This window comes from Lissotriton helveticus, chromosome 3_1 (assembly GCF_964261635.1).
Source record: "Lissotriton helveticus chromosome 3_1, aLisHel1.1, whole genome shotgun sequence".
Lineage (NCBI taxonomy): Eukaryota > Metazoa > Chordata > Amphibia > Caudata > Salamandridae > Lissotriton > Lissotriton helveticus.
Window position 1 is genome coordinate 1,048,812,321 of NC_136061.1, and position 14,249 is coordinate 1,048,826,569.

The following is a 14,249-nucleotide window of genomic DNA, read 5'->3' on the forward strand; positions in this document are numbered from 1 at the left end:
AAGCCGTTTGTCACACGGCTTCTAGTACTACCCCTTTTTACTTTAACCTTTAAAAAAAGATTTTGAGGATCCTGCAATAGAAAACTGGTACATGTCCTAGAGTGTAGATCAATCATGGGAGTGAATCAACATTTCCCAGCTATAGTAGGATTCTGCATTCAACTTACTTGCCCACCTTTGTCTCCTGTGAACATCAGGAAAGATACTTATGTGGATATAGGCCATTACAAACTACCTTTACTCATTAGCCAACAGAGACTCTAAGTTTACTGTTCTATTATTTAAAACACCGTAGGTTTGAGCTTAGTGTAAGAGAGCAGTCCTACCCTTAATGTAACACAGGTAAAACCTAGTCAAGATTGTATTTGATTCCATGTTTTAATGTCCTTTCTTTACACCTGGGTATGAGTGACATTGTCAAACATTACCTGTAAGCCTGTCTTGCTTGCCATTTGTGGAAACCCTCTCTTCCAGTTTCTTCATATCACTCTGATACATTCTGCTTTTCTCTGGATCTCTGTAGCTCTCTCTAAAAGGAGATAATAGGCAACATTATGGACTTAAGAGTCTCTCACTTTGAATCTGTTTCACAGTCACCGAACACTCCTAGTGAGAGGCCAATAGCCCCTTGCCAAACGTAGCGGAACCATCCTATATACTTGGGCTTCTAACATCACAAAACTGGAATGGTGAAAAGTCCATAGAGCAGAGGAGACCTCCATTTGAAAGCATCTGATCACATAACATTTATTGTCGGCATAATCTCCATTTCCTACACCACCGAGTCCTAAATCATGTAGTAAATATTTTTGGTTGGAAGTGGCAAGCCATGCTTGCCACCACTCTTTTGGGGTAGCCCTAAAAGATGTGGGTAGCATGGGTGACAGGACAGGTTGAATCTCCAGGGGTTTAGTTAAGAAGAGGATCCCCACCCTGGTTATCGAAAAGGGATAAAGGTGATGCCCCTTCTCACAGGAATTGGGATGAAAGGAGGTCTTGGCTAGAGAGTTTTACAGAAAGCGTGTTGCTTATGTTGGAGTGTCGCCAGCTGGACAAATAAATGATATCAAAGTGCACAGAAAAGCTCAAGATAACAGTGTAACAGGATGACATGACCCAATTACAGACCCAGTTACACTTGCACATCTGGGTCTCATGACATTATGACACAACGAAATTGAAGAACTGGGATTTCAATAACCTACGTTTATTAACTGTTTCTCTACCTAATTAAGGGTACAAATGTATTAGAATGGTATAACTATTACAGAAGGAGCCTCGACGACCATATGCATTAGCAGTGAGTGACTGCAACCGCTTGTGGGAGGCTGTTTAGGACTCGTTAGGACCTCTGTGCGCCCTTCTTTAGGGCACCCTCGTATGGTGCATTCTACCCCACTTCTTTTGTGGCCTACGCTCAGTGCACATCCCAACAGGCTTTTCTACAGGGCCAAAGACATTCCCTCATTTGCACGGGCGACACCCTCCCCATCATGGAAGAACAAAACGTGCTCCTGCTCGATCGATATTCCAGAAGGGGCTGCGTAGGAATCTGTGGCCCTGGTGGTAATCCTAATGTTGTCTGGGAAGAGGATGGGGTTGAGATGCAAATAAATGGGACAAACACCGGTGATACCCCATGCAGCAGTGTCTGTAACACAGTCCCTGATGTTTATGATGTTACAGTGGTGCACCTTAAATGATAACTATGTGCCCAACTTCTTGGGTTGAGATCAGTAAATCAGAGCACTTGTTAAGGTCAAACTGGAAACAGGGTCCTTTGGGCAAAATGTCCAACCTACTGTCACAGACAGAATGGATTGCTGCAGAAAACTTTTTAAACAGTTTGAAAATGGGAAACAGCAGGGCGCAATGGTCATAGACCTTTATCGTAAAAACTGATTGTCATTGCATCTGCCGCCAATTAGAGTGAACCAAAACTCCTACAATAACATCATTACTTTGGCCAACAAATAATTCTATTCCATTTCCACCTACCATCAGAGCGACCGCTAACATTTAAATACCATTTACATTAACTCCAGCAGTCCCGTACTGATCCTAACTTTCTGTTAGATGTTGACTTCTGCTAATAATACATTATTTTAAATAGGGAATCATAGGATCAGATCAGTGCAAATCTTATGTTAAAGTTTCTGAAATATTATTAAAATATTCCAATTTTTTAACTTTATTGTATTTATCTGTTAATTAACGTAACTTAAGCCTAGCCTAAATATCTCTCTTTTTAAATGCATGTGGTGCATTATTTAACTTCATAGTATTGATTTGTTTTTACTTTTGAATACGCAAATAGTTATTTACTTACTTTAAAAATCGAGGTACCCATGAAATGACAGAAGTAAATGTGTGTCAAAATATTGGTACAGAATGAAATACAAGTCATGGAATTGAAGTAATGGGGATGGGGACACCTCCCTACGTGGAAGGAGCGTGAACCTTGGGGCAATGGGGTTGCCAGGTCAAAGACTGCAGATTGTGCAGTAGCTCAAAGAAGGTGGTCGATGTCCACCTTAAGCAGATGTGGGCCAGGATGCTTTCAAAGGAATATATGACGTTACAACGAATTCCGTTGCAACGCATGCCTTTACCACGCATGCGTTACAACGGAATTCGTTTACCACGCATTACATTTACCACAATTACTAGCGTGGTGACGTCATACGTCGTTAAGAGAAAGCGGAAGTTTATATTCCGTTTTCTCTTAAACGACGCTGATACCCGACGTGACTTCAGGTGAGTTTCTTTTTTGGGGGGAGACCCCCCCAAGCCCCCCTTTTTTTTCTTTTTACCTTTACCACATATACCTTTACTACAAACCTCGTAGTAAAGGTATGCGTGGTAAAGGCTTTCGTGTTAACCACGCATGCGTTGTACTGCATGCGTGGTTAACGATTTCGTTGTAAAGGCTTCGTTGTAATGGCCGTTTCCCCTTACAAAGTTATGTTATTTTAATGAAGCTTATCAAGTGCACAGTCACTAGTCTGTTTCACGAGGTTGAGGAGGGAACAAAAGAGAATACAGGTGGATAGAAAAGTAAATTGTTGGTTAGTCAGAGAGTGAAAATACAGGCGGTTGATGAATTAGTTCTAGTTTTTTTTTATATGGATTTTTGAGGGTGTGTTTGAGCAGTGGAGCTTTTACAGACCTAAACAGCACTTTATTTTCAATGTTCACATTAGATTTGATGAAAAATATATTGTTTTTAGATCTGGAGATTTGACAGCTCAGTTGTCAAATTGACCTATTGTTCCTTATACACTTCTAGTAGGATTTGGAGCCACGTCCTTCAACCATTGGCTTGTTCAGCCAGCCTCTTTCAGTCCTTGACCTTTGAGACTGTCTGTCACATCTTCAAAGTTCAGCAAAATATTTCTCTCTATCCTAAAAGTGTTTACTTTTTGAGTGTGATATTCCTCCTTCAATTAGGTACTTACCCTGCAAAGCAAAGAGGATTATTTAACATTTCAAAAGTATACTCAATACATCACTTTGTTTTGTCGCATTGAAGTCTTTGTCATACTTGCATTCTATTTCGTTATCAGTCTGTTTAGTAATTATTGTCGTCTCTTTTCTCAGCACTTACATTACAGCTGATTGTGTCATTACTGATCTGCTGATTTTCTATTTTGACTTGTCAACACATTTGACCCCCAGATGGCCGGCCCGATCTTTCATGACTTTGCCAACATCATTCGTTACTAAACCTTGTCTGCCTTTAATGTGTTAACGCATTCTCCATCTGTCAGCACATTAAATCAAGACCTCTTTTCTTCACCAGTGCTGCTTGTCAAATGAAGTGCAGTTAACGTGCAATCAAGTTATTGGAAAGTTTATTTCATAGCGGCATGATGTACAGGTGTTTACGCTTCTTTTTTTTTTCTTCAAATAGAATTGCTTTGGAGTTTCTTGATTCAAAATCATTCTGCAAGAACTCTAGTCACCTGAAAGGAGAATGCCTCATGAAAAAAAGACATCTTGAAATTCTTGGCTATCGTGTGGTTCAGGTGAGTAATCCACAGTCATTTTTTCTAACGTCTTCTTTCCATAGTGCTCTGTGTTGTAAACCTAGGTCAACTTCTGTGTTTAGGAAGCAACAGAAAAAAGTTGTGACTTCTTTTCTGCAATTAGATAGTTCTGAGTCACTCTCAGGTCTCTGTGGAATACCTTGCTAGAGAATGTGTACCAGATACATGCATTTTTCTGTCCATTCTAAAGACTCATTTATTTGAGTAGTCTCTATTAAGAGAGTGCGTAGATGCCCTATAAGAGCCCATCAATGCTGTAGACCTGTTGTTTGATTTCATTAGATAACCCTCCTCCTAGTACCATGAAGACGTCACAGTACTTAGATGTAGGAACGCCTTTCACAGAATATCTCTCCACTAGATCCAACTATGGCAATGCCTATCTCATGCTTACAACCTACTATAATCATTCAGTTTTTCTTGCATGCACCATCACTATCTGCATTAAAGATTTGGAATGTATTGCTGCTTGACCGAGTTTCGCATATGTTTACAGGTGACACTCGAGTGTGTTTTTGAGCTACCTGAAAATCTTTTTGATGAAGATCAATCAGACAGGATTTGTAAAGCATGGCTAATCACCTGGGAGGGTCTCCAGGCACTGTGAACTCTGCAGAGGAAGGGGTTTATTGAGTATATCCAAGCTCACTGTTGCCTCAATGCCCGGTTCTAAATACACAGCAGCTGATCAGTTCAGGAAATATAAAGCCACTTCCTTGTTCCCATAAAGGATGACTCCGTCAGGCCTATCCTGAAGCTTAGGCCTCTAAACAAATATATCCTGTTTGAACATTTCGATATGACAACCCTGCAGAACATCATCCCTCTGCTCCAACAAGGTGACTACATGACGGCACTCTACCTCAAGCACTCCTGCTTTCCCATACCTATCCATTTATTTCACAGCCGGTACCTGCCTCTTTTGCAGCCCAATTATTAGCTCATGGCCCGATGTGTGATGTGGTTTCTCTGGATGATGGCCTCATGAATTCCCATCACACCATACTCCAGGTTCCATATGTGCGAGGCAGTGGTCACAAGTTTAGGGTCGCTGGAAAGCTGTAGTGTTGATGTGGCCACACTTCGAAACTTTATACTCCTTCTTGCAGTTCTTGTCCTAGATGTAGACTTCTTAGTGGCCATAAGCCATCTTACAAGAGGCCACGTGGTCAACATTATACACTTTTAGCAAGCACTAACTACTGTGTGAACTTCGAAGCCTGCCAGAAAGTTTTAAGGGCTTCATTCCAGACATCTGCATTAGCTACTCACCATCCATCGCTTATGTAGGGCACTGCTTGCGTATGTACACCCTCACATGCTAGGAATCAAAAATGTCAATTACCCTGTAAGCATCTGCTCACAGCATACAGACCTGTAGATTTTTTGTGCCCACCCTTCTCCCCAGAAGCTTGTGATTGCAGATCTCTCCTTTTATTATTCGGTCGACACTGCACAGTACACATGGTGCACGATACAAGGCTCACTGGACACTCCAGATACATTCTTATCCGCTGTGCAAAAAAAACAATCTAACATGGAGTCGGTGCCCATGCGCACTGCGAACCAACACATCTTATGACTTGAAAGTTTCATTGAAAAAACATTTCAAACGCCTGAGCCCAACACTAAAGCAGGTGAATCGAAAGGACTACATGCTATGAACAGATGCTTGCAGAATCAGTAAAATTTCCTTTGTCTTTTATCAGGTTCCTATACAATTTTAATTAAACCAAAGATTTATTTTTTGCATCTAAATTGTAATTGTTGCTCCATTTGTGAGTTGCTTTGTGCGATGTTTGAAATTGGCTAACTCCCTTGTAAACCAGTTGTTTATATACTAGGTCTCTTCAAGGATTTTTTAGTCATAGGCGGCTTAGAAACAAGCAGTGAAGTTACGTGACCATGAAATTGTGCCACTAACCACCCAGGGCCATTTACCAATGTTTGGGGATCTTTGAAAAATAATGGACAGATGAACAAATGAGGTGAATATTTGACAGTTTACATCTCTAAGAACACATGGAGTTATTTTCTAACAACATTCCCATCTAATCAGAAGAGCCATATGGTCGCTCCATTCTGATTCAATAGAGACACCCAGAGTAATGTTTCCATAGAGATAGGCTGCAACAAGTGACTTGTTTTATGAGTGGTAAGGGAATGAATTAAATTCAGAATAATCGTTTCCATGCTTGATTTTAAAATGGTACAAAAGGGGGTGGTGATGGACGGAGCATCTGAACCAATCAAACACTCACACCCAGTCTAAAGATCTGGGTTTGATCCATCACCGTTCTTTAGCCCACTCTGCCACCCCAGTTCAGACATGGCTATATGCAAATCAGTCTGACCCTGTGCCTCATGGGAACAGTCCAGCCCGAACTGCAAAGCCATGCCTCCCCTGGACCGGAAACAAGCTTCCGAGGACCGGTTTCTGGCATTCCAGCCGTCTTCAGCCCGGCTTGCTTGAATCCAGTGGCAAAGTGAGCAAGGGACTCACGTCTGAGCATACCCTGCCACACTTATGGCGGCCAAAGCGGTACAAAAGGGGGTGGTGATGGACGGAGCATCTGAACCAATCAAACACTCACACCCAGTCTAAAGATCTGGGTTTGATCCATCACCGTTCTTTTAAAATGACCAGTATTGCCTTCCGATAGCAATTCCAGCCAATCAGCCATAAATTGAAATACCCCAACACTAACATCATATTGTTTTGTAGAGCAGATGTGCTGATCCTGTTCAGTAAATGAAGACAGTAAAAAAAGGTTTGAGGTGGGCGATAGACCAACAAAAAAGTAAGGGGCTTATGCTCACCTCTTAAAGTCAATAATAATGTTTCAAGTTTGATGTCAACCACCACAGGTTCAGTTACTTTGAGGAGCGTGAGCAACTGTAGGCTGTACATTGCTTAGTAAAGATTTTGAAGACTTACCACTTGTTTCATGATTGTTTTAGTGATATAGGAGAATTAGGACTATATGTACAATTTACAATACATTTCGGAACTGTTTTAGAGTCCGGCTGAACACAGTGGTGTACAAACAGCATCAGAGGCTCGAGAATAAAATGTAATGATTCCACTTATTTTCACTTGTGCTTTATTTGTAGCCTTCGTTTCAGGGTCAGCTATACAACAGGCAGGGTTTCTGGGCGCAAACAGACTTGGTTTTGGCGTTGATGCACTACCATCACCATTATATAGTCTCAGATAAGTGATGGCAAAAATAGCTAGAGTATCCCTGAAGGAACAGCCAGGAAGAAAACAAAGATTGCTATCATGGTAGAACACAAGGAAAAAGTTCAGATGTCCTCACGAATCCTCACAGCAACAGCACTCAAAAACACTCAGATATATATATATATATATATATATATATATATATATATATATATATAACAATTTGAATAATAAACAGAATGTTCTGACAGATACTTCTAATTGCAGGTTCCTCAATTTATGAATAGTCCCCCTGGTGTCAGATTGGATCTGGAAACTCAAAAGTAGTACTCCTATGCACCAGTAGGTGGTGTTGTGCAGCTCTTCTCCGGAAGTGACGAGTGGGGCTGCAGTGCGGTTGCTTATAAGCACCACCCTGGTGCACAGATGCCAGTTCTTTGTTTTCCGCAACTTCAAAAACCTATACGCAAATCTTCCTCTCTCTTTTGAGTCCTTTTCAGCAAATTTATCTTTTTTTTACCATTGTGCAGGGGAAATAGGTTGTCTCCCAATTGCAGGGTTTAAGCCTCGTAGCGACTGTTGCAAATAAATGTCTGTGACAGACTCCTACGTGGTATGCCTGTTGTGCCTGTGATCAGAACATGACTCTAAGGGCTGGGATGACTGAACAGATTAATACAAATGCCGTACAGGACTGTGTGGCAAAACTTTCATCAGAAGACTTTGCACTGTGACCAGCCAAAGTTAAAAGGAAGGTCTCATCCCTGCTCACACAGTCATTCTAGTGGCAGATCCTTGAAGCATTTGAAATCTTCAGGTAAGTCAAAGAAAAACAGTCCACGCATGATTTCGCACCTTCCTGCCACTCTCGAACTCCAAAGAGGGTGCGGGGGCATCAGTCTGCCACTAGGTCTCTCTCCCAAACTCCTGAGACACCAATTCCGAATTTGGTACAGATGGAGCTCGATTTTCCAGGAGCAAATTGAGGCCTTTAGGGAGGCCATGCTGTGCATATTCGGCATGCCCCTGGTTCCCTCCAGCATGCCTTCCGGCCCCAAGGATCTAGAGAGACCTTTAGTCTTTGTCTCACCAGCAGGTACACCCATGGTGCCACCGGTACCTTTTTGAACCTGCTTCAAGCTCTACACCGGCTTTGGTGCCGACTTTATTTCTAGCGCTTCTCCCTGCAGCCGGTTGCTGTAACGTTGTTGCTGATTGCAGAGTATCAACCACATATAGTGCTTTCCAACTCAGTCTTACACCAGTTCTTTGGCTCTGATTCTGACAAAAGCTACTATGATAAAGGGGATGAATTTGTCCCAAAGAAGATTGAGGACAGTTGGTATGCAGGATTACAGAATGCAAGTGGTCACAACACCTCCTCCTGTCACAGAGGAGAGTGCTTCGTTTGCTCTGGTCATGTGACAGGCTGTATAGGTCCTTGACCTGCATCTCTCTTCTGTGGAAGTAGAACAATGTCCTGATTGAGGTTTCCCAGCCTTGTCAGACACCTAGTTAACCTCTCCTGCCATTTAGCAAGGCCCTTACAGATACTCAATCGGGCAAAACTGTGTTCTGGGCCCCCAGCCAATAAGCAGGTATTGTGTCGCAACCAGACAAGCACCCGGTAATCCTGACTTACTGACTCAACACCAGAGAATCCCGTGATACAGGTGCCCACCAGCAGACTGAACCCCAGTGCCTTTCCTATGACCACTCCTAACTGTGAATCCAAAGGCATGGAGACTTTTAGCAAGTGAGTGTTCTCTTCTGCCAGCCTTGCATCATGTTCTGTCAACACCAACAGTTATGGAGGACCTACGGGCATCTTTAGCTTAAACCGTAAAGAAATCAAGAATACAGCCAAATGTGTTAGTCAGTCTAGCCTGGACAAAATAGATTGCTTGTTTCGGGTAATGGGCATACCTGGATGAGGTCTACAGGCTTCTCAGACGGTGGCTGGGTTTTCTTAATGGCATACCATTTGGAGGCGTTAGCCTCTTCCGTGAGAAAGTGGACCTGGAACACCTTAAAGTTGTGCCAGAGCGCATTCCCTGGGACTATTTGCCTCTACCAGGCAATTCTCTCAACAGTTTTGTCGCTTACATGGATGTGCCAGGGGTTTCCAATATCGCCCTCACCAGACTATGCCACTGGCACAACAACCTTCTCAGGCATTTTGTCAGCAAGGCTATGGTTTCCAGAGATGTTCAGGGGGATCAGACACAACATTTAGCTGGGTCCCCCATGCCTCTACCTACCTCAACCATACTATAATACTTTAGGGTGTCCTTTGCAACTCACACCCACCCTGTAGAAGGCAGGATCTGACGTTTCCTCCAAGGGTGGCCAGAACTTCAGTTTAGACCCACAGCTCCTCCAGATTGTCCAGCGGGGATTCACCTTCCCATTTATTACTACCCCAGCACCTTCCAATCCGATCAGCGTGGATGGAGGGTCACTTATCAGTTTCGTTTCAGTGACTGCAGATCGTTTTGGTCAAAGGCACCGTACAGAGGGGTCTGGACTTGGAAGTAGGAACTCTGTGTTATTCCCGCTATTTCCTTGTGCCGAAGGGGGATGGAGGCCTTCATCCTGTTTGTAGATCTCCATCCTCTAAACGACTTCCTGCCTGAAGGACAAATACAATATGCTTGTGCTTGCCCAGGTTTTGTCTGCCCTTGATCTTGGAGACTTGATGGTAGTATGGACCTGGGCAGGACACATATTCGTGCATTCCCATCCTGCAGGCCCACAGGCGCTATCTCCAGTTCACAGTGGGCCAGGAGCATTTTCAGTTTGCAGGTCTTTATTTTGCCCTTACCAGTGCTCCACAGGTGTTCACGAACATGATGATGATGGTTAAACCACACATTCAAAGATTGAGTATGTCAATCTACCCCTGCCTCGATTACTTGCTGTTTGAAGGTGGGCTCGCCCAGCCAGTCATAGACCACGTTCAGATGACGCTTACCTTCTACATTGTGGTGGTGCACTGTCAAAGTGCTAAAGTCAAACCTGCCTTCTTTGGAGATGCTCCAGTTCATCAGAGCTATCTTAAAAACGGTGAACTTTTGTGCCTGCCTCCCAGAGCTGAGAGTCCAGGACATTTGCGTTATAATCCCAGTCTTTCAGCCTCTGTCATGGATCTCAGTGAGGACGTAGTTGCGACTGCTCTGTTAGACTACCACGCCAGATGGCACATGTGGGCTCTGCAGTGGTATCTGAAGACCAAATGGGCGCAGCACAAGGGGAACCTGTTGGATTCAATCCAGGTTTCGGCAGGGACTGCTAGACCCCTTCCTTACCTCACCCAGCTGTGGGATAAGGAGCGGGTGGGTACAGATGCATCACTATTGGGCTGGTGAGGCCATCTAATAGAGATGGAAATCAGAGGACTCTGGTCTCCAGAAGAAACCCAGCTCAGCATCAATTTGTTGAAGTTGCAGGCGATCCAATTGGCATTAAAGGCCTTCCTACCATCTATCAAAGGGAGGCCAGTGCCGGTACTTGGACAACAACAACGCTATGTAGTACTACAATATGCAGGGCGAAGTGGGGTCTTGGGTTCTGTGCAAAGAGGTTCTGCGCCTCTGGAATTAACTGACTCGTCTGGTAATTTTTTTAAACGTGAACCACCTAGTGGTGGTTTTGCGCACTAAAGTTCCCAAGCAGGCTCTCTCTCTCTGCGACTTATTCCGCCTAGAGGGGAGCTCGGGCTCCTTTATGCCTTCTTGCCTCTAGCTTTCTTGGCTAAGGTCTTGAAGTTCAAGACTGGCCTGGCCCAAGTCCCCTTAGTGACTCCGGATTGGGTTGTGGTATCCAGAACTTCTGGGCATTAACATTAGCCCTGCAGTGTCGGGATGATCTGCAGTTGCAGCAGTAGGGCAAGGCTCTGCATCTGAGCCCCCATAATCTGCACCTCATGTATGGACATTGACCAGTGGCAGCTAGTTTCCTTTGACCTCCCTCTTGAGGTTATTGATCTTCTCAAAGTCTGACAGCGAAGTGTCCATCTACGAAATTGGGGTACGAAGGGGCAAGTTTTTGGTTTTGTGTGGCACCTGCCAAATGGACCTGCTACAAATTAAGCTGCCTGTTTGTTTATTTGTTGGCCCATCATTGACTGGCGTTGGCAACTGTTCAATGCTCTTTGTCAGCTTTGTTTTGCATTTTTATGGTTGCTAGATTAGCCTTCTTTGTTTAAATAACCTGTTATGAGGTTTCTTAAGGTTTTACACCCTATGTTTCCGATGAAGTCCTTTGTGATGCCGTAGTGGGACTTGAATTTGATTCTCTGTTTTCTAATGTGTACCCTATTTGAGCCATACCACAGTTGTCCTCTTCGTCTCTTAGCCCCGAAAACGGTGTTCCTGGTCACGATAAACCTCAGCACGCAAGTGAGCTGTAGGCACTGTTGGTCCAGGTGCCTTACACAACAAATTTTCCAGATAGACTGGTGTTGAGAACTCAAGCTTCATTTCTGCTGGAAGTGGTTAACATCAATCCATGTCTGGCTGGCAATACCACTTCTGGCATTCTTTGCTTCTCACCACCCCTGTAAAAAGGAGGAGAGACTCCATTGTTTGGACAATAAAGCCCTCTGTTTCTACTTTGATCCATTGATCATCCCAGGGACCATTGGGTGGATAATCATCTCTTTGTGGACTTCTCAAGAGCCAAAAGGCAAGGCAGTGCAGAAAAGAACCATCTCCTTGTGGATAGGCCTCTGCATTAAAATCTGTTATGCATTAGCTAAGAAGTAGCCATCTGAAGGACTGAGGATTCACTTCACTCGAGCCAAGGCTGCCTCTTCTGGGGCAGCATATGGAATGCCTGTCGTGAATATCTGTCAGGCTGTTATGTGGACAACAGTGCACACGTTCCCGAAGCATTATTACCAGTCTGTCGAGATGGGCATTTTGCCTGTTCATTCCTATAGGACTTTTTGGTCTACAGACCCTTCACCTTGGCAGGTACTACTTCGATATCTGTTCTAAATTTGAGGAATCTGCAGTTAGAAGTATTTATCTAAGGAACAAGTTACTTACCTTTGGTAATGCTCTTTCTGGTGGATACTTTAGCTAACTGCAAATCGCGCACATCCTCCCACCTCCCCGTTCTGTAGAATTTTCTTCCACATAAAAAGGCTCCAAACTAGGGACTGCACACTGGTCAATCCAATTTGCCGATGGGCTTTGTGTCTGAGGTCGCGGACAAGCCTTTGAGAGCAACTGACGTCAGCGTGACCGGGTATCCCTTATATGTAGCCCTGCTCTTCACTTCCAGAGCAGATGATTTCTGTGTGGAGCAGGACGATGTCACCTACCAGCACACAGGTGTATTGCTTTTGAATTTCCGGGTCCAGTGTACTTCCTGGAGAAATATTCATAGGAATCTGCACTTGGAGTACTCACCAGAAAGAGCGTTTACAAAGGTATTTACCTTGTTCTTTAATGCTACAGATCATACCAGGCACTTAAAAATAAATAAAAGTAAAGCCAGAATACTTTAAAATCCAAATGAGAAGACAGTCCCCCAAAATTAATCAAGTGGGACAAATAGCAAGCAGTTCCTCTTATGCTGACAGGACTCAATTATGCTTTATGCTGTGTCTTTCCATTTCAAGTGTGTCCCATGATCTTTGAGCATTATGGCTTTGCAGATATTATATAGGATCTATATCTTTATTGCAGCTGTTATATTTGTGTTGTATTGTACCTAGATTGACCCTACACTACATCTCATGATTTAAGCCTCGAGTTTTCGTCCACTCTACCTGGAGAGTCGAGGAGGCTTGTTGATGTCTGTGCTCCCCTGCAAATCTTGCTGTTGGAGCATTGAATGCTAGGTACTCTGTGCATCCTTCCTTTTCTGCTGCTTAGTGGTTCCAGCATCTGCACGCTTCAGTAACTGATCCACACACCATGTGTATGACCAGGGAGGCAATGCAGGATGCAGAGTTCACGAGAATATGACTTGGCTTCAGCTTTCTTCGGCAGCCTGTTTTCTTTGTGTTCTTATGTTAAAACCAACAGCCAGCCAATGATATATAGGTACTGTAGATGACCTACTTTTAACATCATGTGTTTTTTTTTCATCAGGACGGAAATTATAATGGCCATATTTATTAGCGACTTAAATGTTATGCGGTTTGCGGAATATGCCACATAGTTACAAAGTAAATGTTTTCCAACCAGTTATTCTGTAAAATTATATTAAAGGCACTGTGCTTTCCTGCAGATTCCTCTTTTTGAATGGAATTCAATGGCACTTTCAACAAAGGAAGCCTGGATGGAGTATCTCAGGAAGAATATATTTGCAGATGAAACTGCCTCATGAAGATACATTTTTTTAAATAATAGAATAATGTAATTCTAACTTTTTTTAATTTACAAATAAAAAATATATATTTTTGGAATTGTGTTTGTCTTTATTTAGAAATCGGTGAATATTACAGAGAGCACAAGAGTGATACATAGATATATATATTTTTTTGAAGAGTTCTATATAGGGCATACTTGACCCTACTGCATCGGGTATCAGATCGCTTTACATGAGCACCAGTTTCGTTACAGAAGGACACATTATTTTTTGTTAGGCACGGGGAGATTAAGTGATTTGCCCAGACTCGCAGGATGTTGAGCGTCGTTGCCGAAACTCGAAACTGGTTCCCCAGCTTCGAAGTCGACCGCTCTAGCCATAAGGCTACATCGTCTCCCCAAATATATTCTGCTTCATGTGAAACGTATTTATTAGTTTATTAATGTCTTAAAACAATTTAGCAGAAGGCTGAATTACTTTTACTCCATTTAAAATGCATTGTCGTGATTCCACCATATCCCTTTGATTGAGTAGCCAAATAATCCAGTAGTAGTCCAGGAAAGCTATATTTGATTGACTTGTGCCTAATCTTGGGAGTTTGTTTTAAAAACTTGTTGCAATTCGTCAGACATTTAGATCATAGACTGGCCTTGATGGCTGCTGAATTTAAGGTGAAAGAGAAACCAGACAAG

The 14,249-nt window shown here is 43.1% G+C and overlaps 1 protein-coding gene across 2 annotated transcripts in view; it reads left to right on the top strand.

Annotated features, from left to right (window-relative positions):
- Nucleotides 1-13,648, top strand: part of FASTKD1 (FAST kinase domains 1) — a 253,793-nt gene extending 240,145 nt beyond the window's left edge. For both annotated transcript variants that reach the window (XM_078681609.1, XM_078681610.1), the window contains 2 exons: nucleotides 3,914-4,028; nucleotides 13,477-13,648. In XM_078681609.1, the coding sequence (XP_078537735.1) occupies nucleotides 3,914-4,028; nucleotides 13,477-13,575 (214 nt within the window). In that variant the 3' untranslated portion in view covers nucleotides 13,576-13,648. The remainder of the gene's footprint in view (nucleotides 1-3,913; nucleotides 4,029-13,476) is intronic.
- The last annotated feature ends 601 nt before the right edge of the window (nucleotides 13,649-14,249 follow it).